A 27,799-nucleotide genomic window follows, 5' to 3' on the forward strand; every position below is an offset into this window, starting at 1 on the left:
GTTTTGCTACAGCCTTGCAGGTGGGACAAGGGTTGTCCCGATGTCGCAAAAAGGGATAAGCTGCTGCTTTCATGTGGTAATGTGTACATTGGCTGGAAGAGTTGATGCATCCTCCTTATAGAACTCACTGAAAGGTAAACCACCTGTCCAGCCATCATTGTTCTTGCAGTTGTACACCAGATTTCACAAACATGGGGACAGTTATGATATAGAAAGAGTAGCTGAGGCTTAACATATCCACATGCATGCACAGGAGTGCGGGAGTCGACCATCTATCTCTCTAATTCAGGTTGAATGTGCATACTTGAGTAACATGTAACACTTGTTGGGTGTCAGATTTCTTTTACTGTTAGCCTAGTTTGTGTTTTTTCTCCCTTTTGTAGGTTTTAGTGTGTGTTGCTGTGTATGTATATAATTGCTTCCAGAGTGGCTTTCTTGTTGCTAATAAATTTAGAGAAGGCAGCGATCTTCATTTTGTGCATCAGACAGCAAGTGAGCATGTTTCAAAGGATGTTGGATTTTGTTGCCATAAGCGACAAAAAGGCATAAGCATATATACTGCTTGCTGGAGGTACTCTTTATAGCATTAAAGATATTATCATGCTGATAACTCTGTGCACAATAATTAGAAAGATCACATCAGGTCCGACATTTCTTGCCACCATGAAATCTTGTCAGATGCATAACACGGGACATACACCACAGATCTTGGCCAGCCATTCTCATTTGTGGTCTCGACCTCCTACCACTGAGCAGACTGGTCCAAGAGACAAAACATGCAACTTTTATCTGATTAAATGTAGTGCATGTTGCACAAAATTAGATGTCAATTGTTATTGTTGACACAGATACATATCTGTGAGCCTCATAAACTAATGTCAAAAGAAAGAGAGTAATACCCATGAAATGCACTCTTGGTAGGATGGCAGGACCATTCTCTTGCAGAGTTAAATAACAACCATGCAGCAGTATCATGATATCAAGCTGAACAATAATTCACTCCAAGAATAGGTTTCTTCATGCAACATTGCACTGATAGTCTTGAAATGCAATACAGAAGGCCTTCCAAATTATGCATGACAGGAGGGCATATTTTAGGAAGCAAGAATGAAAACGGAGCCGGTTAACTATGAAAGTTGTGAATGCAACTCTGCAGAAGTTAGAAAAATGAACCAAACGGAATAATTTAAAAGTAAGTGGTTTAAGGACAAAGGCCGTTTTATTCCACGCCAGAAAAGCAAGCAGATCTCGAGGTTGAAATGCTTTCCACATACATACCTTCAAGGTGCATGTACAGGGTCTGTCCTGAGAGTAATGTCAGTAAGGCGATTAAAAATCATTTATTGAATTTGTTGTTACAAAAAGTTTTAAAATCTTCAAAATACTCTCCTTTTGCGTCAATACATCGGCTCCAGCGAGACTTCCAGCTCTCGAATGCGTTGCGGTAGTCCTCCTCTGGAATGGCCTTTAATGCTGTGGTGCTAGCTGCTTTAATCACGTCCGCTGTCCCAAAATGATTGCCTTTCAGGGGTGTTTTGAGGCATGGAAACAGAAAAAAGTCAGGGGGGAGCCAAGCCCGAGCTGTACGGGAGCTGGGGGATCGTTGGCCCCAATGCATTAACCAGGTAGTCGGTGACGATGAAGGCACTGTGGGCCAGCACATTATCGTGGTGCAACTTCCAGTTGTGTGCAATGTCCGGCCGGATACGTTGAACCCTGCGTTTTAGTCTTTCAAGGACATCCACATAAAATTTGGAGTTCACAGTGGTTCCAGGTTCTTCAAATTCATGATGAACCAGTCCGTGGATGTCAAAAAAAAAAAACAATGAGCATAATCTTGATCTTTGATTTGCTCATCCTGGCTTTCTTCTGGGGAGGGGACGAGTGTGTGTGCCACTCAGATGATTGCCTTTTGGTCTCCAGGTCATATTTATGTCACAAATTTATCCAAGCTTCACCTTCTTCAAAAAAGAGCTGTAAGATGTATTGCTGGTGTTCCTTATTGTTCCCCCACACATGACTTGTTTTTAAATTATGAAATCCTACCAATCTATAGTTTATACAATTATAGACTTTTAATGATCTATAAACGCTCTTCACATAGTGATGAACATTACATTAGTTATCTGGCAAAACTTGAGAAAAACACGCATATCCTGCAGACTAGACATAAAGAAATTTGGTTAGTGCCGACGCCTAGGGCATACTATACAGAGCAGTCTCTTTCTTATACTGTCCCAGTATTATTAAATAAATTAAACAAACAATTGTTTGACCCCTTTCAGCATTCGAGTGATGTTATTAAGTGATTTTTTCTTAGCAAGATTACGTAATGTTGCACTCAGTTTAAACCTATACCTGTTATTATTTTTTTTCGTTTCCCCATGACCACTTATTTGTTTTTCTAATACCTATGTTTGTGCTGCAATGCATAGCGCTGTTTTTACAAAGTGTTTTGTTATTTTGTTTCAGTGTTTATTTGGAAAATTGAAAATCTGTCTGTGTACTGCACTGCCAAGTTGATAAAGGGGGCAGGACCTCTGTCAAGCTTACGAGATTTTAGTCCTGTCTCCTTCTCTGTCCAAGAGAAAAATAAAGACTGAATTGAATTGAATTGAATATTCAGATACCCAAGTCTCATCTTCTGTAATCACGTTGTCAAAAAATTTTCGCTCACGTTTGCACATGTTGAGATTTTCTTGGCATGTTTCAACGCGGCGTGACTTTTTGTTGTCAGTGAGCACTTTTTGAACCATTTTTGTGCACGCCTTCCGCATGCTGATATTGTTTGTAACAATTTCATGAACTTGAGTTTTCGAAACGTTTAACATGTCGGCCATTAAACGAACACTTAATTGTTGGTCTGAGTTCAGCAGTTCTCTCGCTCGTGTTACATTGTCAGTCGTAGTGGTCGTGGATGGCCATCCAGCGCAGTCCTTGTCGTCGCCCTCTTTCCGGCCTTCCGAAAGGCCTTGTGCCACCGAAACACTTGCCAATCTGACCAGGCATGTTCTTTATAAGCAGTCTTGAGCATAGTAAAAGTTTCCGCAGCGGTATTGCCAAGTTTCACAGAAAACTTGATCGCAAATCTTTGTTCTAATGAGCGCTGCATTTTCACTTGCACAAGAATAAAAAACAGCTCACGGACGGGCCCGTCTGACACTCTCCGATGTTCGGAGCACACTGACTGACGGACCGCTGCTTAGCTAGATTCCGTCACTACTAGTTTCAACTAGCTAGATCGTTCTGACATACAGTCACATCACAATAAATTTACTGACATTACTTCCAGGACAGACCCTGTATGTGGTGATAGACAAGCTTTTTAGATATAAATGTTGGGAACCTGGATGGAGGTGAGGGACTGCAGTAAAAACAAGATGTATAAGGTCAAAAATTAATTCTTTTAGTCAGAAATTGGTCAGCGGTGTCTGGCTTCTCTTGTTCCCTGGCCCTGGATGGTGAATACAAAGTTATATATATATATATATATATATATATATATATATATATATATATATATATATATATATATATATATATATATATATATATATATATATATATATATAATTTTGTACAATCAAGCATAGAATCATTGCCTTCTACCTGAGCTAACGTATGGGGCAGAAACTTGGAGGTTTCTTGGAGACGAAAAAGGGCATTGTGTTGTCATGTTGGAAAGCACTTTTCCGGAGGAGGGTGTGTCAGCCACTGACATCAATTTTAATGAAATTTCTACCAATATAGCTGACATAAAATGTTGAGCTGTCACGAAGTTGAATCAGTATGGTTTGACAACAGTCTCAAATGATGTTAAGGTGGAAAAAGGTTTTCTTTTATGCGCCTTCTTCAGTGCAAAACACACAAGCTTAGGGAATCCATTTCAGAACCATTGTGTCGGAATATAAATCATGGCTTCATGTTTCAGAATTTCTGCAGACACACCTTGACAGGCTGGGAATCAACGACCAATTCCTTGCTGCCAGCTCTCAGACTGTTTTACACTTCCTGCAGGAGCATACTCTGGGAAAATGGGCAGGCTTTAGTATAGATGCAGAAGATTTATACAATTCTTTACCGCAGGCACGTCTCTTGCAGTTTGTTAAGGACTGCATACACAAGCAAGCAGGTTAGCTGGAATTTGCTGAAAGGTGTAAAATTCTTGTTGCAAACTTTCTGGAGTTTCTTGATTTCTATTTAAGGTCAATTTTGGTCTGGTGGGAAAGTAAAATATGTGTCCAGAATGCTGGCATCTGCATAGGTTCCGGTGTTGCACCAGTGCTCAGTAATATTTTAAGTTATGTTGACCAGAAGATAATCAAAACCTGAGTGGGCTTGCTCTTAAAATTTTCAGATACGTGGATGATTATTTGTTTTTCATGAGCAAATGATAACTTTCACAGAGCTGTCATCGTAGTACTGAAGCTATTTAGAGAACAATAGCAAGGTTTCAACTTCACTTTAGAAGTTCCAGAAAAAAAATGTGCTGCAACTTCTTATGTCAGGCTTACTTTTATGTGAGCTCATGTATGCTGGGGATATCAGTTGAGAATTTCTAAGCTCCTTCTTGATTATAGGTCTAGCCATTCAAAACTTATTAGGTACAGTTTTGCCACTCACGCAATTGGAGATGCCTCAACCAAGAGCTATCCTCACCTTATCCTTGAAAGTGTAAGAAATCTGGTGACAAGGCTTAATGAGGCAGGTTATTCAGTTTCAGTGGTTTCTTTATCTTGAAGCACGTTAATTAAGGAACTTAAGGTGCGACCAGGATGGTAGAAGCTTAAGGAGCAAGAGCGGAACAAAGTTGCCATTATCCTCTCTATTAATTGTCGCACAGGCAGAAAAAGGTGGCTTCTAAGTTCCAGGAGAGGATTGGGTTTTAATTTAAAGATAAGCTGAAGGGAATATGTGAAGCAATAAACAAGCACAATCTTCACAACGGGTGTCTCAGCAGGGAGGACTGCAAAGTGAAATACAGCATACAGTTTGTCTCTTGCACACGAAATGTTGTTTATTCGATTCCTTTTTCTTGAAGCCTACAAAATATATATCAGTCAGACTGGAAGGTGCTTAAACATTCGACTAAGGAAGTATCATAGTTTTTTGAAGGGTTTTTGTGCATCCACACCTTTCTGTGCATTGTTGCAGCATTGGGCGTCATCCAGATTTTGAAAGTACTATTCTGCTGTTCACACACTGTGAAAAGCTCTCACATGAATTAATGGAGGCTTATCACATTAGAAAGAAAGGCTCACTATGTGTTAGCCAGCCATCCATCTCGTTGTGAGACAGCGAGGTTGCCGTGTTAGATTTTAAGTAAAGCCACTGAGTTGCATTGTGCCTTAGTAATTGTTTTTTTACATTGATTAATCAGCCGTGAAATGTGTGTTGCCGTCAAAACATGTGCATTCGGTGATGTGAAGGTTGTTTTGGTATGTATCTGCATATGCTAGAGAGCCGGATACAGCACTATCAAACTTCATTTGATAGTGCTGTATCCTGCCCGTTCTGTTACTTTTGTCGGCATCTGTCATGCAGTAGCTGCCATGAAGCTTCAACAACTTGCCCAATTTTCTATCTTGTGTGTGTGTGTGTGTGTGTGTGTGTGTGTGTGTGTGTTTGTGTGTGTGTGTGTGTGTGTGTGTGTGTGTGTGTGTGTGTGTGTGTGTGTGTGTGTGTGTGTGTGTGTGTGTGTGTGTGTGTGTGTGTGTGTGTGTGTGTGTGTGTGTGTGTGTGTGTGTGTGTGTGTCAGGGGCGTAGCCAGGGGGGGGGCTTATGGGGCTTCAGCCCCCCCCGAAATTTTTTCGTGCTGTCCATGCACCGCCGACCAAAGCGACCCCCGGCGCCGGAAATCACTCTGGATTTTGTCTAGAATGTCTTTTTGACGCTCGAAAAGACATCTAACCGCGAAGATTGCGAACTCGGGCAGGATTTCGTGGCAACGCCCATACACCGGCAGTCACATAACGCCAAGCAGTCCCATCCGAGCACCAAGTTTCAAGGGCGCTTTGATGGTGAGCGGGCTCGCCGCGGCATCTCACTGAGGTCACGGAATCTATGGAGCGCATGGATATCAATTGCGGAACTTTATGGGTATAAATCTCATAAGCTCTTGATGTGAAACGTGCATTGACATTTCCAAAGTTGTGCTTTAAATTTTCAATTGCGGAACTTTGTTGATTTAATGTTGTTATAAACATTTGACGCCAAAGGTCCATTGACTTTTCTAAAGTCTTACATCGGAACATACAACGGGACAAGCCAAATCAACACACTAGCAGACGAGTTGACAAAGCACGCAGCGAGGTCCAATGAGACGATGTGTTGGGGTGGTTCATTTGTGCCGTCATGTCAAATAAAAAAATATCAACACTTTTTTAACGTATACGCCAGAACAACCATGTCAAGACACTAAAGCCAGCCTAAGTAACTACGTTCTTATTTATTTTTTTCTACTTTGACTTTTATTCGCCGAGAACACATTGAGCCTCTTCAATTTTTTTTGTTCTCGCTACCCTACCCGTGGGCTGCCAGAGCGAGCCAGAGCGCATATGTTTTTCTCGTACGGCCCCGACCACCGCGCGGTGCACTTCCGTGGGCGTTCGGTTTGCTCTGGCCGAGCGGATTTTCACCTGACAGAGTTTTGGAAGCTTTCTGGCTAGCAGACGAGAAAAAAAAAACAATGGTCGCTCGCCGCCATCACTGTGGGGACTCGAAGGATTGCACCGCGTTCCTTGAACGGAACCTTTCCGGAAAGTCTTGTTTCGCCGGTGTAGGATACTGAGCAATATGCGTATGGTTCTCAGTGGGCCAATCATCTCATGTTTTCTTCGGTATTAATTCTGTAGCCCCATTAGGTGCCCGATGTAGGCATTCGATTCTGGCCAACATACTTTCCTATGCGTTTTTTTTTTCCATTTCGGTGCCTCCGCCTCACAGAAAAAAAATATATTGTTGCGGCGCAGCGAATTGTCGCATGGTGAAAGTTAGATTTTGATACTTCTTTTGCGGAAAGTAATGGGCGACGGGACGCTTTAGTTGCCGGATACGTTTATTGTATTATTGCGAAAGCAATTACATGGACACTCCAGGCGCATTCCTGCCGTCGCCGTCGCCCTCATGTTTCGTATAAAGTCCAAGGGTGATAAAATCGTGACCACGCACTGCATGCTGCATGTGCGAATGAAAGCGTAGGGGGGGAGGTGGAATGGGTGAGCCGACGATGGTGGCTCAGTCTTGTATGCGCAAAGGAGAAAAGCGGGGAGCAAGCGCGCCGCCTTCCGTCGCACGCAATACATCGGGGGGAGTGGATGGAATGGGGGCGGAATCTAGGATTCTGTGAATCTATGATTGTGCAACATGTTTATTTGCCTTGTTTGACGCATTACATACAGTTACTTTTTCTTACATACATAGACTCATTGGAGACTTACACGTATACTTAAATATCTTGTTGCGATGTTTTGTGTATACATGCACTGAACTATGTTTCCAGTGACACTTTTTTGTTATTTATCAAGCCGTATTTTCACATTTGTATATCCCATTGTATCTTTGCATTTCTAGTGTACGAGGGCGAGTCAAATGAAAGCGCGCCTACCCTAACCACGCAATAATGGTTCGGTTCATTATCTGCGAGGCATGCGCGTAGGAGAACGGCATGTCTCATTTACAAAAGTGACACGCAGGTGTGAAGATAAATGTTCTTTAATGCTCTCATACACTGGGTTGAATATGGTTGCGTCACATAATGGACACTTCAAAAGTTGAACAGCTCGGTGTCGCGAAGTTTTTGACAGCTAAAGGTATTTCCGAAACAGAAATTAATCGCCGTATGGCTGCCGTTTACGTTGAACACGGCATTTCATTGACCACTGCGAAGCGTTGGAGCAAACGGTTTAAAGGACGTTGTAAAGACATTGCAAGACCGGGCCAAAACCATCGTGCAATCACCCCCCACACAATTTCAAAGGTTCATGAGCTGATGAAACAAGAACGGAGGATAAGCATCGATGAACTGGCAGACCGTCTGAACATCAGTCACGGTTCGGTTCACGCCTTAATTCATGAGCTTCTCGGTTATCGGCTCTTTGGTGCGCAATGGATCCCCAAGATTTTGATCCATAGCGAGAAGACGGAGTAGTTTCGCGCTGCCTTGACTCATCTGACCGGGTATCACAATGAGGATGACGACTTCATGTTTGCAGTTGTGATCGGGGACGAACCTTGGTGCCACTACTACGAGCCTGAAACACGACGGCAAAGCTTACAGTGGAAACATTTACCACGCCCAAAGAACGCAAAGGCCATCATTTCCGCTGGAAAGGTGTTGTTGACTTTTATTTCGGTCGTCAGGGTCCATTACTGATAGAATTTGCTAAATCTTGAGAGGCTATCAATTGTTTCCGATATTGTGAAACGCCAGAACGGCAGTGTGTCGCAATCAAGAACGAACAACGTGGAAAATTGACGAATGGGGTCATTTTGTTCCACGACAATGCCTGTCCCCACGTCGCTTATGTGGTTAATACAAAACTGGCAAAGTTCAAGTGGGAAACCCTGCAGCATCCGCCATACAGCTCAGACCTGTCACCTTGCGACTTCTACATTTTGGGGCAACCGAAAAAACAGCTCAACGGAACCAGATACAGACTTTTTGAAGCAGGAACCCAAGGAGTTTTATAAGACGGGAATCACGCGACTCGTTAGTCAATGGGACAAATGTCTGAATTCTCATGAAGACTACCTTTAAAAGAAGTACCCCGTTGTTGGCTCACATTTATTTGACTTGCCCTCGTATATCTTGCAGAATTCCTGCTTTTTATACGTGCCCTCTGTTGCGACTGATTTCGGTGCAATTACTCACGATACACGACCGGTGACAGCTGCTTCTGCGTAATACATTAAAACAAATTACAGCGTCATTGAGATTTTTCACTGGCCATTGCATATATACAAGAATGTAAGCAAGGTTCTTGCATGACAAAGTTTCATTAACATATTTGTCCTCAAATTGTTCAGTTCATTGCCTTTTAATTCTTCATATCAGTGGCATGCACTGCTTTCCTGGTTTCGAACTGATATAGTTCTAAAGTTCGTGTGATATTTTCTTTACTTAAATAGACAAAAATATGGAAGCATTGATATCAGTTATTTTGGCAATACTTTTGGCACATACGAGTATATTCTTTTATGAAAGAATACATATTTTATTGTTTTGACTGTGCGTAGCGTTCAAGAATTCGTTTGCAGCATCTTTGGCAATGACAATGCAGTTATTCATGGATTTGATCCCTTGACAAATTGTTTAAGAGGAAGCTTTATCTAGGGCCCAATCCGACGCGGCCTATTCAGATACTTGTAAAACGCAGAAACCCTTTTCTTAGATAATCCTGCTAATCGCTTTTATTGAAATTCGTTGCATTTGAGAGAGAAAGTTAAATTCTAGTTCTGTTGGAAACACAACTTCGATTTAGGGCCTGAATGTTGTTTAAAATATTTTGAAAAATTCGAAAGTTTGAAAATATAGAAGCACGACGTTTACAAACTAATAGCTATGCATGAATAACAGACATTGTGGTTCTGTAAACGGCATCTATTATAACAGTCAAAGCGGGCAAGTTTGCTATGTCAATTTGTATCTTACGTGAATTGATTACGTTGTGTACAAGGGTTCTGCACAAGCCGTATTTCCACAATACTAAATTTTTTTGAGATTCATGTGTAACATATCCATTTTGTCCGCTGTAGATGTACTATTAGATGCAATTCACAGAATTGCGATATCATGTTTAATTGTTGAGTCACGGAGTTTTAAACTTGATAGCTTCGTTTTCTGAAAATGTTCGATTTGGCCAATTTTTAATACATAATTGACCACCAAATTTGAAAGCAGTAGTCATTAGAATTAAACTTTTTTCTTTTAAATGCAACAACAAAATTTCTGGCTACGCCACTGGCCCCATATATATATATATATATATATATATATATATATATATATATATATATATATATATATATATATATACATGGGGCCTGTGGCGTAGCCCCCCCCGCACAAAATTTCTGGCTACGCCACTGGTGTGTGTGTGTGTGTGTGTGTGTGTGTGTGTGTGTGTGTGTGTGTGTGTGTGTGTGTGTGTGTGTGTGTGTGTGTGTGTGTGTGTGTGTGTGTGTGTGTGTGTGTGTGTGTGTGTGTGTGTGTGTGTGTGTGTGTGTGTGTGTGTGTGTGTGTGTGTGTGTGTGTGTGTGTTTAAAGGTAAAATGGTGGTAAGGTGAGGTGGTAAGAGTAAACTGAAGAGATTTTCACATCATGACTAGTCCTTTTAACACATTTACCTACAAAATTAAACGCTCTGTTCTTATTAAGCACCTTGTACATAGGTAATCATATTACTAATAATCTTTCAATGCAAATGCATATCAACTTTCTGAGTAATGCTAATAACTGAACACATGGCTTTTTGTGCTGCAAGTTTTCTTGGGACTCCTGCTTCCCTTAAACTTATACTGTGTAATATGCTTGTAAGATCAAAACTGGAGTATGCTTCATCAATTCGGGATATACCTACAAAAAACACAACTCTCATATTTAGTTGAAGCCATAAAAAACCAACCTGTACATTTTATTGTAGCTGCTTATTCCCATGCCACAAGCATATCAACAATTAAAAGTTGCCTTGATTGGCTAGGCAACAAGAAAACTTGCCTGTTTATTTCACAAATTCTCAATTGAAACATGTTTTTATTACCTCCTTGTAGCTCATTGATATATATGTGTGTGTATGTGTGTGCGTGTGTGTGTTCTGAGGCTGCCTTTTACAGGAATAGTAAAGATTGGTTTGGCAAGTTGGCACCTGTACCTTGAGGTTGTAGTTCATTCTCAATGAGATACAAGGAGGTAATAACATGTTTCAATAGAGAATTTGTGAAATAAATGGGTAAGTTTTTTTGTTGACAAGCCTGGCCAATCAAGGCAAGTTGTAATTGTTGATATGCTTGCGGTATGGGAATAAGCGGCTACAATAAAATGTACAGGTTGGTTTTGTATGGCTTCAACTAAATATGAGAGTTGTGTGTTTTGTCGGTGTATCCCGGATTGATGAAGCATACTCCAGTTTTTATCTTGCAAGCATATTATACAGCATAAGTTTAAGGGAAGCGGGAGTCCAAGAAAACTTGCAGCAAAAAAAGCCATGTGTTCAGTTATTAGCATTAGTCAAAAAGTTGATATGCATTTACACTGAAAGATCACTAGCGAAAAATCTGATAGGGCAACCTAATAAAAATTATATCAGTTTGTTTCTATTGCATAATGAAACGATACAACTGATACACTCATAAAATTACTTTTAGTTCTATTCTGGCCGTATCTGTGCTATTCTGCTTGCACAACTCTACTAGTGTATTCTTTTTATTATTGTAATAGTGTATTCATATTAGTTTGCCAGATCTATAGTCTATCAGTATCTATGTGTGTTGTATAGGTGTAATGTGCTTCAAGGAGAAGCAAGCTTCCTCATTTGCCCAAAAAATGAGTAAGAAATAATGCATTTATATTATCAGAAAAGACAATGCATATAAATCAAATATGAAGCCCAGCATTCAGAAAGGAAGGATTGTTGGAACAAATATACACCATACAACAGCTTAAAAAGAATAAAAATATGATCACATTTAAAAGAGAAAAGCTGTTTATATTGGTTCACAACAAAGTTTAGCCTCTTTGAACAGGAAGTTATTGGCAATCAAGCCACCGAATTGGTTCACACGTACACCACAAAGATTGTTAGACTTCACAATCTGGAGAGCTAGTGAATGGAAGTGGTGGGTTCTTCATTATTCATTACCATGCCTTCATGGCTTTTTGCCAGATAAGTATGTCAGACATTCCAGTTTGCTTGTGGAGGGTGTCTATATACTTCTACTAGACACACCGTCACTTCAGATGACCATAATGAGATCATCTGATCTTCTCTCGGAGTTTGTTGTGAGAGCACAGTCTTTGTTTGGATTGGGTGCAATGACATACAATGTACACCAAATCCTGCATCTTCCTAAATGTGCGGCTAAACTAGGACCTCATTGGTCGCATTCTTCATTTGTATTTGAAGGCGGAAATGAACTTCTTGTGAAATCGGTCAGCGGAGCTAATGATGTTCCTTTACAAATATTGGAATGTTATGTACTTGCTCGAAAGTTATAGGCAGCTAAAGCTAGTTTAAATGTTTCACCAGAAGCAGTGAGTTTTTTTGGTGTACAGGAGAGGAGAGCTGGTCAGCAGACAGTTTTGTTAAGCACTGGAAAGCTGTGCCTGAACTTGGATGAAAGTGAAAAACAGGCTGTAGTCCACAACCGTGGCTGTGACTCAACAAGTGTCACTGAATATTAGCGAATGGTCATCAACCAACAAACATTCCACTCTCTCCAGTACACTTGAACTATAAAGACTAAAAACAGTGCATTTGTCAGCTTCTCAAGTGCGTTTTCTCTCATTTGTAGAATTCTTACTGGAGTGAATTCTTGTATAATTCTGAAATGCAAGAAACTATTTCCTGTTGAAATTCTCCATGCAAAGCACCTTTCAGTCTGCGTCAGAAGAGAGGAGCCACTAGTTTACGTAACACCCAGCGAAGTTATGCGCCTTTATGTGTTTATAGAAATAGACAACAATATTTCTGAATGGATAATACGAAACCTTTATGAAAGAGACTAATTCCGATGCTCAAGACATGGCAACGATGAACAGTATGTCTTCAGCTATGGTACATGAATGTCTGGTAATAACAGGTTATAGCTTAAAAAAAAACAGTTGGTAACAGTGCACCACACTTTATGGCATTCTGTAATAATCAGCTTTTTGAAGTTTGAATATATTAACCAAGCCAGAGCCATCAAAATTCTAGAGTGTTTATTTTTTCTTGCGTTAGCTTCTTGTTTTCCTAATGAACCAGCTAGCCCAATTTGCCACTCTTCATTATTGTACTCTTGTTGATTAAGTGCTTGGGGAATTGCATGGTCTGCATGTTGGCAGTAGTGATGCAGCTGCTGATGAACAGCTGCACTAGCCAAAAAATGACAATATTTTACAGGACTTATGCACAGTTACGAGTCGGTGTCCTTACATGTAGCGAAGGGCCCTACTAAACCACGTGACTGCCTTGAGTGGGTGATCACAGTGAACAAACAGTGCTTCACTAGCAGATGGTGAAGAGGTAAAGCTTCTCAGTCTGTATGCAGAGGCATGGAAAGCAGCTGAATGTTAAGTGAGCAGTTATGCTACTTGATACAACAGCATCATTTTCACACCATGCATCTGTCTGCCTCACTTTAATTACTCCTTTGACTCAAAGTAGCCGGTGCAAGTTTATCCGTTAACTGGGGCAGCATGACTAAGACACTATCTTTTCTGAATGAAACAAGCAAACTCTGAAATTTTATTTTAACAGTGTATTACGGTTTGAATCAAAGACTCCAAACACTATATATGAAGCCTGTTCTGATAGTCTTCTTTGCTTTCGCATGCTGAAGGCTACACAGGTTAAACTACTTTTACACATATCGAGGTGCGGTGGTTGAACTAGCACCCAGTGAAGAATTGTGTCTTCTGATTTTGCAATATGTGCACTGATGTTTAGCTGTTTTTGTTCATGATTATGTGGTTTTAAAAATGGTAAATCCATGATCTTACTTGAATAAGTTCTCAGATCTGCACTCACTTTTGCTTAAATAATATTGCTGTATTGTCATGTTCTGATATATTGCTGTAGATCTTGTACCAATAGCGATGCTTGTCCTGTTTCCTTGCTTCCTGTCAGTGTGCCATGCCAGTTTGTTCTTTTTGCACAAGCTAACTTGTGTTCTGTCACATATCACAACACTTTTGGGATGAATGCAAAAATGCATAGTCTAGAGAAAATAGCTTCATATGAAGTTGTAATATTATAAAAGCATATGCCAATTAGACCTGGTGTTCTATACAGCATCTGTGAGCACAAATGGGCATGGTGAAGTTGGTACTTCAGTCTGTGTTCTTCCTCTTATGTGTTTGTTTAAATGTGGCTAAAGTTGCTTGCTTATTCTTTAGATAGTGGAGTGTAAAATAAACCCTAGTCATGTTTGTAGTCATGTTGCTTGTGTCTTGTCCTTGTTCCTTTGTGGATGGATGCATTAGTGTTGTTTTAATTTTCAAATCAAGTATGCACTAACTAGCCCAGAAAGTAGCTTTAATGAAATCACGTTGGTAGTGTCTAATTCATGGCATTCACAAACTCAGCCGGACATGTTAGAGCTACAGTTAGTATCCACAGTCTTGAAAGTGCTTTGTTTTGCTTTTGTAAATAAACTTTATTACAACAGTAGGAAGATACCTATGAAGAAAGGAGTCAGACAAGTAGACACAATCTCTGCAGTGCTATTCACTGCGTGCTTGGAAGAAGTATTCAAGCTATTAAACTGGGAAGGTTTAGGAGTAGGGATCGACGGCGAACACCTAAGCAACATTCAGTTTGCCGATGACATTGTTCTATTCAGGAACACTGCGGACGAGTTACAACAAATAATTGAGGACCTTAACAGGGAGAGTGTAAGAGTGGGGCTGAAGATTAATATGCAGAAGACAAAGATAATGATAAATAACCGGGCAAAGGAACAAGAGTTCAAGATCGCTAGTCAGCCTCTAGAGTCTGTGAAGGTGTACGTCTACCCAGGTCAACTAATCACAGGAAACCCTGACCATGAGAAGGAAATTCACAGAAGAATAAAAATGGGCTGGATCGCATAAGGCAGACATTGTGAGCTCCTGACTGGGAGCTTACCGTTATCATTGAAAAGTAAAGTATACAATCAGTGCATTTTATGGGTGCTGACATATGGCGCAGAGATTTGGAGACTGACAAAGAAGCTTGAGAACAAGTTAAGGGCCGTGCAAAGAGGGATGGAACGAAGAATGCTAAGTATGACTTTAAGAGACAGAAAGAGAGCAGTTTGGACAAGAGAGCAAACGGGTATAGATTATATTCTAATAGACATTAACAGAAAAAAATGGCGCTAGGCAGGTCATGTAATGCGCAGATTAGATAACCATTGGACCATTAGGGTGACAGAATGGGTACCAAGAGAAGGGAAGTGCAGTAGAGGATGGCAGAAGACTAGGTGATGCGCCAAAATTAGGAAATTTGCGGGTGCTAGTTGGAATCGGTTGGCGCAGGACAGGGGTAATTAGAGATTGCAGGGAGAGGCTTTCGTCCTGCAGTGGACATAAATATAATGATGATGATGATGACAGTAATCCTGTTTTGGATATGCATTAAATGTTGCACATCCGTCTCGCAAAATTTGTAAACGTAATTTTGTATTAAAAGAACTGGAGCAACCTGCTACAAAGATGTACATGATACTTTTCTCATGCAACTTCCCCAATGTAGTTTCATAGGCTAAGTAACGCTGCTGTGCTTTGAAAACGTGTGCTTTAATTTATGTTGAAACATGTTTAGGATAATATATCTGCATACAAGCTGTAAAAAGTTTTGATAATTTCACAGTTTACACACTTCATATTTATTTGATACTCCAATATCCCAACTGTGTTTGTTAATCTGTTCACGTGACAGGCAATGCATTCAGGGTTGTATATTCAGTTCATTTTAAAAACGTCTCTTCAGGCGTGTGGGCACTGGCATGTGTGCTATTTCTAACATGCTTTATCAGTGCCTCAATCAGATTTCTGTATGTCATATGATGATCTCTATCTGGGTTTAAAAGATTGATACGTACATCATGCTATATGGGCTTGTAGGCAGCACAGTGAGATCTATCTGCCGCCTGCCAGTCTGGTAAAGAGTTCTATGGGTGCAGGTAGGAATATATATCACTCTTAGAAGGACCTGTATAACCTATACATATTCCTAAGAGACTATAGAAATTTCTATCAGTTTTTTTGCTAGGGTACTGATGTTAGGTTTTTAACTAGTGATGGCACTCCGGAGAGACATTTAGTGGAGACATTGCCCCACTGGGCATGTGCAGCAGCTAAGCCCAGCGGGGGGGGGGGGGGGGGAAGGGGGGGGAGATATGGACTTTGCGCCCGCTTGCGAGAGCAAGTATGACGTGGCATTGCGGCGGCGCCCTCTCCCCTCACGCAACATTTGGCGCGTTAGAGCGACGGCAGATGTACCCTTTCACCCGCTCTGCTCCGTAGAGGCACGCTCGCAATGTGGTCACAACCAATGACATTTGAGGTTCCATTTCGCTGAGACGATAGACGCTGCCTTTTTTACTCAGTGGGCCATTTGTTTAGTCTGTTTGAACAGAAACGGACCTGCCAGAGTTTGGTTGTTTCACGACAAAGCACAGTCATCAACAGAAAGTTTAGTTTTCTACGTTAAGTTCTTTGCGAGATCTAAAATGAGAAAAATCAAGGGCCTAAACACTCAGCATTGTGGCATGCCAGAAGTGACAAAAGACAGATTTGTGAATTGGAGTTGTTAGCATAAAAATTGTGTTTAGTCATGAAGAAAGCATTCAGTGAATTTTAGTGATTGCATGTGGATCAATATTAAGTTAGCTTATTCAGGAGAAGGAGGCAGTGGCACAAAGTAGCAGAATTTAAAACGCTAAAAGCATCCATTCAACGCAAGAACTAAGAACTAAGCAAGAACACCCTCTCCCCTCACGCAACACCTTGTGCACTATAGCGACAGCAGATGTACCCTTTCACCTGCTCTGTTTCGTCGAGGTGCGCTTGTGACGTGGTCGCAGCCAATGAGATTTGAGGTGCTGTTTCGCTGAGACGACAGACGCCGGCTTTTTTGCTCAATGGGCCATTTGACGCTTTCGCATAAATAATCGCTACAGAATAATGACGACGTGGTTATGTTGAGCTCGCGTTCATGCTTCATCTACACGGACCACCCTACCTGTGTACTTTTGGTACTGGGGCCAATTCTGTACCATGCAGTACACTCAGCCATGGAGCACCCGCAACGATCACGCGATAGGCAAAAACCGCTGTGCTTTAAACATGCGCCCCAATATTGCTGTGCTTAAAACAGAGTGCCCCAATATTGCAACCAGCCGATCCGTGCATAGTGAAGCGTCCGCATGGCCGCGTTTGCCACGTGGCCGTGCCATGCGAGTGTGTGGCTGATATATCAATTGAGTAATGGAAAGACTGGTTCCAAATGCATTTACTAACCAAATTGAGTCCGCGGCACTTTTATGTGCTGCTTTGAATAACTGCGTGTGGTACCGCGGTTCCCGCAGTCGCCGAATGCATGTGGCGCGTACTTTAGCAGCAGCGCTCGGCGTGTTTCGACTAAAGCAATTTCATTTCAATTCTGCTCGCCACTCATGGCGGCTGTAGCTGCTTATAGTTATACAGTACTTTGGTTATAAAGTACAGTAAGTCTAGTTAATAAATTTTATTGGGATGTGAGGTATTATTTGTTAAATCGAGAACTTCATCAAATTGAAACCACTTGATTACATCACGCAACATGCCATAAAATTGATGCAAGAGCCAAAAATGTCGTTTTTGCCTACGTTCACACTTATTGTAGAAGTTGAGCATGTACTCTGCCTTAACAGAAGAAATGATTAAACATTCTTAAAAGCTATATGTCAGTGATACTAAAATCACCAGAACTCAATTGGACCTACTATACCCACATTTTTCTTTTTAATTATGGCAAATCGGGCAAGATATTAGTTGATTCTAGGTTTTCAGTGCTCATGAATGTGACAGTGAAAGTATTGAATGTCATGTAGTGTAATGCAACGAAAACAAGGACACAAGAAAAAGCAAAACACAGACATAATTAGGCGCTTGTGTCTGTGTTTCATTTCTTCTTGTGTTCTTGTTTTTGCTGCGCTACACTACATGCTGTTCCATGATGATCAACGAACAAGCCCACATGCCGCCCCCGTGTAAAGAACAGGAAATTTCGTTATACACTTAAACTTTGATATAACAAAGTAGGTAAAATCGGCAATTCGCTTCGTTATATAGAAATTTCCTTGTATTGAAATTCGATCTGTTATGCAAATGAGTACAGTCGCCGATCGATTTTTGTTGCATGGAAAGAGGCCATGCAATTTTCCGAATTATTGGGCAATAAAAAAAGCAAGTTTGAATGGGAAAACATTTTATTTTGACGAAAATAGGAGTCGGCGATGAATGATACCGTTTCATGCCACGTTGATATCTTCACATCAGCGGTACGTACGAATTAAGTGACGCCATATGCTTTCGCGTGCACTCCGCCCCCAAAGCGTCACCCGGTCGCATTGCGACGACGCTATCATGAAAAGCGCCGGCAGCTGGGAGCGAATGCTTCGTCTGCTTCTCGTTCCAACGGGTCATCAAAACTCGAGATTGCGCAACCTTCAATACTAAACGTGCGAGAAAGCAGCTTACATGATGCCACGCCGTCTTGGCATGCCCGCTCTTTCCACACGCAGCAGATTACCTCTAGAGCAGGGTGCGCGGCTGCGTATGCGCTCAGCCGCGTTTACAGCCACGCGCAGTCATGGCTGAGACGCGCGCCAACTTACCCCCCCACTCCGCCCCCTCGCGCGCGCTTGATCGCGTTACCGCGAGCTCGCTTTCCTTCCCCACTTTGCCATTGCTCGCGTGGGAAGGCCGCACTTACGAAGCCACCATCTTTCTTGTCTCACCCTCGCACTCTTTCACTCGCACCTAAAGCACAAGTGCGCGGGGCGCGATAGGATCTGATCGCACTTGGACTTAATTTATACGGAACATAACGCGGCTCCAAGCTATTGTTCTTGTCGCGCTGCACGCAGTTTGAGAGGTGCGGTTGCAAGCAGCCGCTTGTAATTCAATCATTTGACTATCTGCGTCCGCGGAAGTTAATTACCATTGAGTGTCTTGGCACTCCTCTGCAGCAGAATTGAAATTGCATACAAACACACTTCTTTATATTCAGGCTCTAAATGCATGGTGTTCTATGGAGAAGAGGTTATGAAAAGTTAAATACTTCGCTATATCGAGAATTTCGTTATACCGAGGCTTAACTGCATAGAGATTTGAATCTATATACCTTGTTGTACAGCTCCTTAGGTCATGGTTTCTATGACTATGACTCATATGACTCTGTATCTGTTGCGTAGAAAATCTCTCTCGCCCTGTTTCCCTACCATTCTCCTTTTGGAGGAGGCCCCCTCTTGATGCTATCCTTGTTCCACTCTTGGCCCACATCATTTCATAATCGAGGCATGTAAGGCCACAGTTCTTTATGCGATGCAGCTCTGACATCATGCGTACCATACAGAATTGTGCGTGAGCCTGAGCCCATGCATAACCATTCTTCTGATCAAATGTTAATTTTTAGACTGGCATCCTTTCCTCTTGCATGACAGTTATCTCTGCTGTATTGTTGCTGCTCTCTCATGTACGTATGTATACCAATCAATTATCTTAGTCAATTTCTTCTTGAACATTGAGTCCAATCTTTGCCAACTTAAGTGTGTGTTGAATGTTAATTTTTTAAGACCTGTCTTCACAATCTGCCTCCACTTCATCCATTTTAGCATCCTCAATTCAGTCACTTCTCCATCCTGACTTCTAGGTGACTTTATTAAAATTGTTTTGGTTCCATACAGTATTGCTGGTCATGTATTCTCTTATAAGTTTATTAGACAGTGAAAATCTTCAACTTGACTGGAACCTGTGTAACATAAATATCATAATGCATCTTTTCAGTTTTTCCAAACTATGTCAATTCTGCTGATTCTGTGGGCTGTGCAAATTTTCCATGTTGGTGTTTTCAGTTATCATTGAACCAAGGTATCCGTCTTCTCTATGGTTTACCCTCAAGGCTTCCCTTTAATCTACTCTGAGAAATTGGCATGCGGCTACCAGATGTGGGCAGCTTGCCTCACAACACATGCACATGCTCAGGTACTTTTGCCAACCTTTGTGCTAGATGTCAATCAGCATGAGCGAAGCAGCGAGAATGGGGAATTATGAAATTAAGGCAGAGGTTCGAGCATTAAGGGAAGTCATACTTATATGGTGAGTACATGTGAAGAAAAGTATTCAGAAATGTTGGGAATTTGCAGTTTCCTGTTTATTGGTCTATTAAACTCTCCCTAGCTATTTCAGTTATTTCATCATGTGTTGCAATTTTTAGTTGCAATATGTTCTTCTTAAGTGCTGCCACACTTACTACTAGAAGTTTGAGAACTTATATTTCATATTCACTTGGTTCAATTCATACGTACAAGCAGCAGTCTTTTCACTTTACATCAGCTATTGAATGTAATGCCCAGATATGTTCTGTCTACTTCAGTGGGAGTCACTAACACAGTGAATGATCATGAAGCATGCGTGTTCTTAGAAAGTGCCTTCATGTGATGCAGCTGTAAGTTAAGGTAGGGGATGCTTTGGAAAGCATGTTATGTGGCTTACATGAGAATTATTTTATGCCAGAAAGCACACAAATATTTGTGTTTATTTCTGGTGTTCTTCCTTAATTACTTTCTTGATTCAGCGCATATATATGAAGCAAGAGATCTTGGCTTGTTCTTTCTTTACATTAGCAAATTACATTAATCATATAATAGCACACTTTACATAATTGAGCACATTAAAAGTCACTTGGCGAGCAAAACATGTACTTGTCTTTTTGAATATCCCAGCTTAATGTTTTAGTGTGCGCAGTTTGGACGTGATTCTTGAGAAGCACTACATCTGCTTCAAGTATGTGAAGTATAATTGCTTTTGCTTAAAAATAATCCTAATCTTCCTTGATAGCTGTCCTTTTTTTACTAGACAATATAAGCATGGTGCTTAATTCCAAGATAAATATACCTGCTGTAACTGTATGCATCAGTGTTTGACTATTCGTTACCTACTATTCCTATTAGAAAAATGTATTTGCCAACCTCCAATTATTTGCATTGAAGTAGTGAAGAGTTTGACGGCAGCCTGCCTGGTTTGGTCAAAAGAGGCACGGTAAGTAGTTTAAAATTAGATGCTAACCATAAAAATGAAAAATAAGAACTGGTTCAACTGGAGCTTTCTTCACAATCTTTGCGAACAAGGCTTTCAAGTGGGAGCCGAAGCATCTATCTTGTATGCCCGATCTTCATTTGCTTATTATTATTATTATTATTTGAATTCATCTAGCACTAAAGAGGTGGCAATTTATTTCGAATACTACTCTTTGCATTTTGTTTCCATTGCTGAGATTTTTTTTTTAAAGTAACTTCATGCACTACACAAGTACAACTCAAACATTTTCATTCTTTCAAGGACGTCACATCTAGTGGAAGGTATTCTGCACTAACATAATTATTTTGAGATTTCCAGTAAATACATAGTCCTCATAAAAAGTATCTAAATAATTTTGGCCTAAACGGTTATACATTAACCATGTAGGCTTCATCAGCTTCTGACATCACTTGGTCTTGGCTAACTTGTGAGCTGACAAGTTTGAGCATGCAGTCACTTCCCTCCATATTTGTTTCGATGAAGGCTTGCCCTTTGGTGCTACTCTGGATCCACCCCCGTTTCCTGTGATTACCACTATGGGCTTCAAGGCACACACCCTGAGGAAAACTTTTCATGCACAAACCTGGTTCTTTCACACTTTTACTAAGACAGACATTGAAAGCAAGGATGGCATAGCAGGCATGTTGGTTGCAGAAGTACTTTATTAAATAGCTTTGTAAGCATTCATCTTGTGGACATTTCCATATCCTCTTCTGCTGAATTAGCTGGGGGAGCATGTCTCCTTCTCGTGCATACCCCAGCCCAGCCAATCAGAACTTCAGCAGCGGATGAAATGGACATTTCCACTAGGTGGACACGGAATACATCCCCTGTGCTCTGTCCTATCTTTCCACCCTTCTCCGTGTATTTTACTCAGTAAACTACTGGTTCAGCATGTTGGCCACCTTAATCAATCTTCCAATAGCTCAGCACTTAAAAGGTATACAATACAAATAAGGCACTGTAAACCCAAGCAGTTAGGCTGGCGATTGCTGCTGTTATACACCATACAGGCAGATGCAATGGCTTCACTGTAGCTTTCTAAGTTAACTTTACTGAACTTTGAATTTAGAGAAGGCAGAATATAAAAACAGACTAGCATCTTTCTTATGTGCTTCACGCCTCTGCTTTTTTGTGTTACTAAAATAAGTATGTTGAACCTAAATGAAGTAAAAGGAAAAGGAAATTGTCACACTAATTTCATTTCACTGTCTTTAAAGGTATAGCAAGATTTTTTAATTGCATTACAAGTTGTTACTTGTTTCAATCTTAATGTTCATTTCTCGTACTCCAATTGGACTACAACTGTTCCCTCATCCACAGCTATCAAGGCCTTATGGCAACTTTGGAAGCTCTCTGAACTGAGTAAATGCATTGCATTAGTTCTTAATACATTTTCATGGCTGCCTTTAACCTTTATAGTTCCTCATTAAAGCCAGCATCTCTCTTGTGACCACATTTAAAGAGCTTGTGGTAATGTATGCCTAACAAGAAAGATGGGTACTTTGTAGTGCTAGTATGCTCTAAGTAAATTGTTTTATGCAAAGATTGCTGACATAATTGTCTGACAAATACTGCATCATGTTTGCTATTTTGCCTTCTGTTTCAATTTCACTGCATCTATACATTTTACCAGTACATGAGTAGGGTTCAAGGCTGTTCTTTAAAATGCTCATGAGCACTTATCATGATCAGTTCCCCATATAAGTGGTTTTGCTGATGAGAATACAGGAATACGAGCAAAATTGACATGGAACCAACATATAGATAACGTCTGCATGACTGCCTATCAAAAGTTATATAAGCTTAGAAGCCCCATAAGCTCCCCCCTTGGTTACGTCCCTGTCATCAGGGTCCCCCTGCACTACACACATTGTGCTACCTGTAGTGGCCAATGGAAAGGCAGTTGCAGTTACACCTCAATATTATAACTTCAGTATAACGAAATTTTTTATGTAGCATTCTTTGTGTAGCATAGTCTTTCATTTTTCTTTCATCTTAAACTTGTAAAAAACAGAAGTCCCATTAATAAAAAAAATTCTTCCATTGTCTTTTGTTCTTGCCCTCGGTTGCTATTGGCCTCTTGGCCTCCTCCTAGCTCCTATATCCAGAGATGTTAAGTAATCATACACTCCTACAGTCTTAACAAGTACTCCTTATTTGCAAATTACATAGCCCTACGTAACACCAACAGAATCAGGTCAACACTTCAATCAACCAAGAGAAGAGGCTGGCTTTAGGAAGGGATTTACTACAATGGATCGTGTCCATGTCAATTAGGAAATAGAGAAATCTGTAGAGTATAATAAACCTCTCTATAATGGCTTTCATAGGTTATGAAAAGGCATTTGATACAGTAGAGATACCAGCAGTCATGGAAGCATTGCATAATCAAGGAGTACAGCAGGCATACGTGAATATCTTGGGAAAATCTACGAAGATTCCACAGCTACCTTGTTTCTCCACAAAAAAAGTAGAAAATTACCTATCAAGAAATGGGTCAGGCATGGAGACACAATCTCTCCAATGCTATTCAATGCATGCTTCTATTAGAAGTATTCAAGCTATTAGACTGGGACGGCTTAGGAGTGAGGATCAATGGAGAATATCACGACAACCTTCGGTTTGCAGATGACATTCAGCAACACTGGGGATGAATTGCAACAAATGATTGAGGACCTTACCTGAGAAAGTGGAAGAGTGAGATTATTATGTGGAAAGTAAAGGTAATGCCCAGTCAGTCTCTTGAGTCTGTGCGGAAGTATGATTATCTAGGTTAATTACGCACAGGGGACGGTGCTCATGAGAAGGAAATTTAGAATAAAAATGGGTTGGAGTGCATATGGCAGGCATTACCAAATCTTGGCTGGGAGCTTACCACTGTTTTTAAAAAGTGTACAATCATTGCATTCTGCCGGTGCTAATATATGGGGCAGAAATTTGGAGCTTAACAAAGAAGCTCGAGAACAAGTTAAGGACCATGCAAAGAACAATGAAACGAAAAATGTTTGGCATAATGTTAAGAGAGAAGAAGAGAGCGATGTGGATCAGAGAGCAAATGAGAGTAGCCAATATTCTAGTTGACTTTAAGAGAAAAAAATGTAGCTGCAGGGGCAGGCCATGTAACGTGTAGAGCAAGTGACTGGTAGACCATTAGAGGGAAAGGAAGGGCAGTCGAGGACGGTAGAAAATTGGGTGGGGTGATAAAATTAGGAAATTTGCAGGTACAAGTTGAATTCAGCTAGTGCAAGACAGGGGTAATTGGAGATCGCTGGGAGAGGCCTTTGTCCTGCAGTGGACATAAAGATAGGCTAATGATGATGATGATGATGGTGCACTGGTAATTTATTAATGCGTGAATTCTGCTGCTGCTGTATGACAATGCTCTTTGCCTGCTATTGGGAACACTCACATTGACCAGACAGCTTGATGGAATATGTGGTGCCAGGAGCAAAATCCACACGTCATCACCTTGTAGACATACGATTGCTACATTTTGGTCAGAAAGGGTAAGAAATCAGTACAGATGCCTGAAAAGTTAACCATGCACATAGTAATGGAACATGTGTATCCCCATACTATGTGGGTACCCTTGCTTTCTTTTTGGAAAACCTTATGGGTTGCCTTTCTAGAGACATTGCTTTGTGGAAATATTGCTGCACATGCACTAAAGTTGCCAAAAGTGAGATTGAAAAAGTGGGAAGTTCATTTCAGCCACACTTTTGCTACTCAACCTTCTCGAACCTAAGTAAATCTTTCAATTAGCAGGGCGAGTTTTCATATTTCAAGCAAACCAAGCAATATTTCAAAGATACGTACAATATTTTATTACACAGAAATTAAAACTGTTTAACATAAATGTTAACTTTAAAGGCAAGAAAAAAATTGGCCAACTAAGCCACTACCTATCATCACACTACAGTCACTCCTGTTCTGTTTTGTAACAATTCGGCATTGAGACTGAAACCTCCGCATTGGCCACCTGAGCAGCTGTTGCTGCTGCTTTAGTATCCCATAAAATGTTTTCTTGATACTGTTTGTGGTGCAACATTTTTAAAAGACAGCCACAACGCAATCTCAAGAACTGTTAACAGCCATTTTTTGCATACAAGCAAGGTGCTTACAATTGTATGTTTCTGTCTTGGGGTGCTCAGATTTAACATGCAACATTTTCTAAACGAGAAAAATAGGAGGGAGTTCTCCTTCTCATTTGTCTCCTCCTCCCATACTTAGACCACAAAAACCAACAATCATCAAGCCAGTCATTCACATTTATTCAAAAACTATAGACAAGCACAAACAGATTGCAGAACTTGGGTGAACTCAGAGCAAATGTGCTGACCCAAATTTTTAATTATGTCTTTACCACAGACATCAACATAAAGTTTCTTGTGACTTTGAAGGAACACCTCTCTACATTGAATCAATTAGAAGCTTGTCAGGTCTTGGAAGCTTAAGAATTTTTCTGTGGAACCTGCATTGTAATCTGAAAGTACACAAAAACTGGCATTAGCATAAGTAATAACAATTGTAAGGACTCCCTTTAACGGAAGCATAAAATGCAAATGCAGCTGCTGGCGAAAACTACTGTTTTTTGTAAACTTGTCCATGGTTTTTGGGGTATTTTCAAATAGCATCTGCTAGTTACTAATAGCGGTGGCGACATCAGTAGCCAAAGCTCATTGCAATGAGCACTGATACTGTGAAATTCAGATCTGGTAAAATAGCGCATAGGGTGGTTATGCTTTATTATAGTAGGAGTATGACTATTGCAGCAAAAACCAAAAGTACTAAAGCACAAATATCCAGCTATATCATTCACAGCTGCATAATTTGCATGCACCTGTTGCAATCTATGTATAAATGTGAACTTCAAAGCACCTGGATCATCTGGCACGTTAGTCATCCGTTGAAGATAACCTATTGCTTTAAGCACATGTAGTTGCAGACAAGCTAAACATTGTTCCTCGCGGGCTTGGATCATCCCATCATTTTCCACTCCATACTTCTTGACCCCACACATGGTATAACACCAAGATTGACCGCATTACTAATGTGTTTAGCCTAAAAAGTTACCCTTTATGCAGGAAAACATAAATGCAGTACTCACCGTTTTTATTTCAACATATTCATTGATTCCAGCGTACCCACTGAAACAAATTTTCTCTTTTCAGCTTGCAAGCTTGGCTTACAACTACAAGGAATGACTACAAGTTGGACAAGTCAGAAAGGATTCATTATAAATTGGCCACAATTACAAAGTTGCTTACAGTTCACGGCCCTGTCCAGACATCTTGAAGCCACCAAACGGGGTCTGTGGTGTTGTTGCGTCATAGCAGTTGATCCTGAACGGTGCAAAATCAAAAGGTTTGCACATACACATGTACCACACAATCAATCTAGCAAGATACATAGCCTCTCTTGTTCCAGACTACTTGCACTGCAATATGCAGCTGACTTTATTCAGCTGAGTGGAACGGTGCTGGTGAATGTTAACAAGTAACAGCAGTGAATTGCAGTGCTGGTTACAGCTGTGCATATTTTATTAACAGAAATAATCATTTAACTAGTTATGATTACACTGTAAACCACTTCTTGCTTTAGAAGACTACAATGCACTGTTTCTGTGAGAGTTGGTAAGTTGTTACAGTGGGTAGGAGGTGCAGGAGGGCATAGAGAATCTCAGTCTGCAACAAAGACACAGTGAGTAAGCGTTCGACATGTAAATCAGTCTAATTTTACTTTTGCAGTGAAAAGACTGTGCTTACCAAACAGAACCAGCCTGAACACCCTGAGCAAACATCATTGCCTTGTCAATGTCCTTGGTCAGAACTCCAGAGCCGAGTCCGTAAGTGGTGTTGTTACAGCGCTCAATCACTTCCTCAAGTGTTTTGAACTTTAGGATCTGCTGAACAGGCCCAAAAATTTCCTCTTTTGCGATGCGCATATCATCTTGCACATCCGAAAACACTGTTGGCTGGATGAACAGCCCCCGGCTTCCAGGAACAGCATCTCCACCACACTCCACCTTGGCTCCTTGCTCCTTGCCCGACTTCAGTAGGTCTAAGATCTTAGTGTACTGTTCTTTGTCAATCTAGGGACAGAAATTTGAAAAAACCAATAAACTCTTCACATTACTGCCTTTTGCTTGAGAAGGTGGTGCAAAATACAATAATTCTGGTAGCTTGAACTGAGAAACACTCAATGTGTAAGATGCCTTTCTTGTAGAACGCAGACCATTATGACCATTGAAGTGTTCTACAGTCCTGGGATGACCCATGGATACGAAACATCCATGCTCTGTCTCTTTTACAGTGTCTTGTAAGTACGCTGTAAACTTCGTTTAAGCGGCAATAGATCCGTACAAGGAGAGCTAGCCACCACTTTTATTTGTAAAAGTGTATTATCAATTAAAGATTTCAGCTGTAGATTATTATATATTTGACATTATCTGCCATCATAAATGTGCCACAATGGCCTGCCAACTGCAAGCTTGTGAGGACACTCAAAAATAGGCCACATAAAACTGACCAAATAACAACAACATGCCAAATGCACATGCGAGACAGTATTGTTGACACAGTTGAGTGCTGTAAGCAGGTCACAACATTTCTCACAACACATTCAACCAAGGCACAGCTTATTATGGGCACAGAGCATGGGAGAGCTTGGGCGTTGGCAGTGGTGGTAGAGTGCAGTAGCAACGCAGCAAAATTAAAGTGCAGAAGTACAATGTCCTCTGACTAGGCAGCACAGCCAGTTTGGCGTGTTGCC

At 40.8% G+C, this 27,799-nt stretch overlaps 1 protein-coding gene and 1 long non-coding RNA gene across 4 annotated transcripts in view; one reads left to right on the forward strand and one right to left on the reverse strand.

The window, feature by feature from the left end:
* On the forward strand, positions 1-26,911 carry LOC139053007 (uncharacterized). The gene is made up of 3 exons (XR_011510164.1): positions 1-134; positions 26,200-26,392; positions 26,776-26,911. It is a non-coding gene; the product is annotated as an uncharacterized lncRNA (long non-coding RNA).
* The window catches only part of LOC139052995 (aldehyde dehydrogenase, mitochondrial-like), a 32,912-nt gene continuing 30,391 nt past the window's right edge, over positions 25,279-27,799 (reverse strand). For all 3 annotated transcript variants that reach the window (XM_070530137.1, XM_070530131.1, XM_070530140.1), the window contains exons 9-12: positions 26,794-27,119; positions 26,296-26,370; positions 26,136-26,175; positions 25,279-25,511 (exon numbers count right to left, since the gene is read on the reverse strand). In XM_070530137.1, the coding sequence (XP_070386238.1) occupies positions 25,479-25,511; positions 26,136-26,175; positions 26,296-26,370; positions 26,794-27,119 (474 nt within the window). In that variant the 3' untranslated portion in view covers positions 25,279-25,478. The remainder of the gene's footprint in view (positions 25,512-26,135; positions 26,176-26,295; positions 26,371-26,793; positions 27,120-27,799) is intronic.

The sequence above is a fragment of the Dermacentor albipictus genome, chromosome 1, assembly GCF_038994185.2.
Source record: "Dermacentor albipictus isolate Rhodes 1998 colony chromosome 1, USDA_Dalb.pri_finalv2, whole genome shotgun sequence".
Taxonomy (NCBI): Eukaryota; Metazoa; Arthropoda; class Arachnida; order Ixodida; family Ixodidae; genus Dermacentor; species Dermacentor albipictus.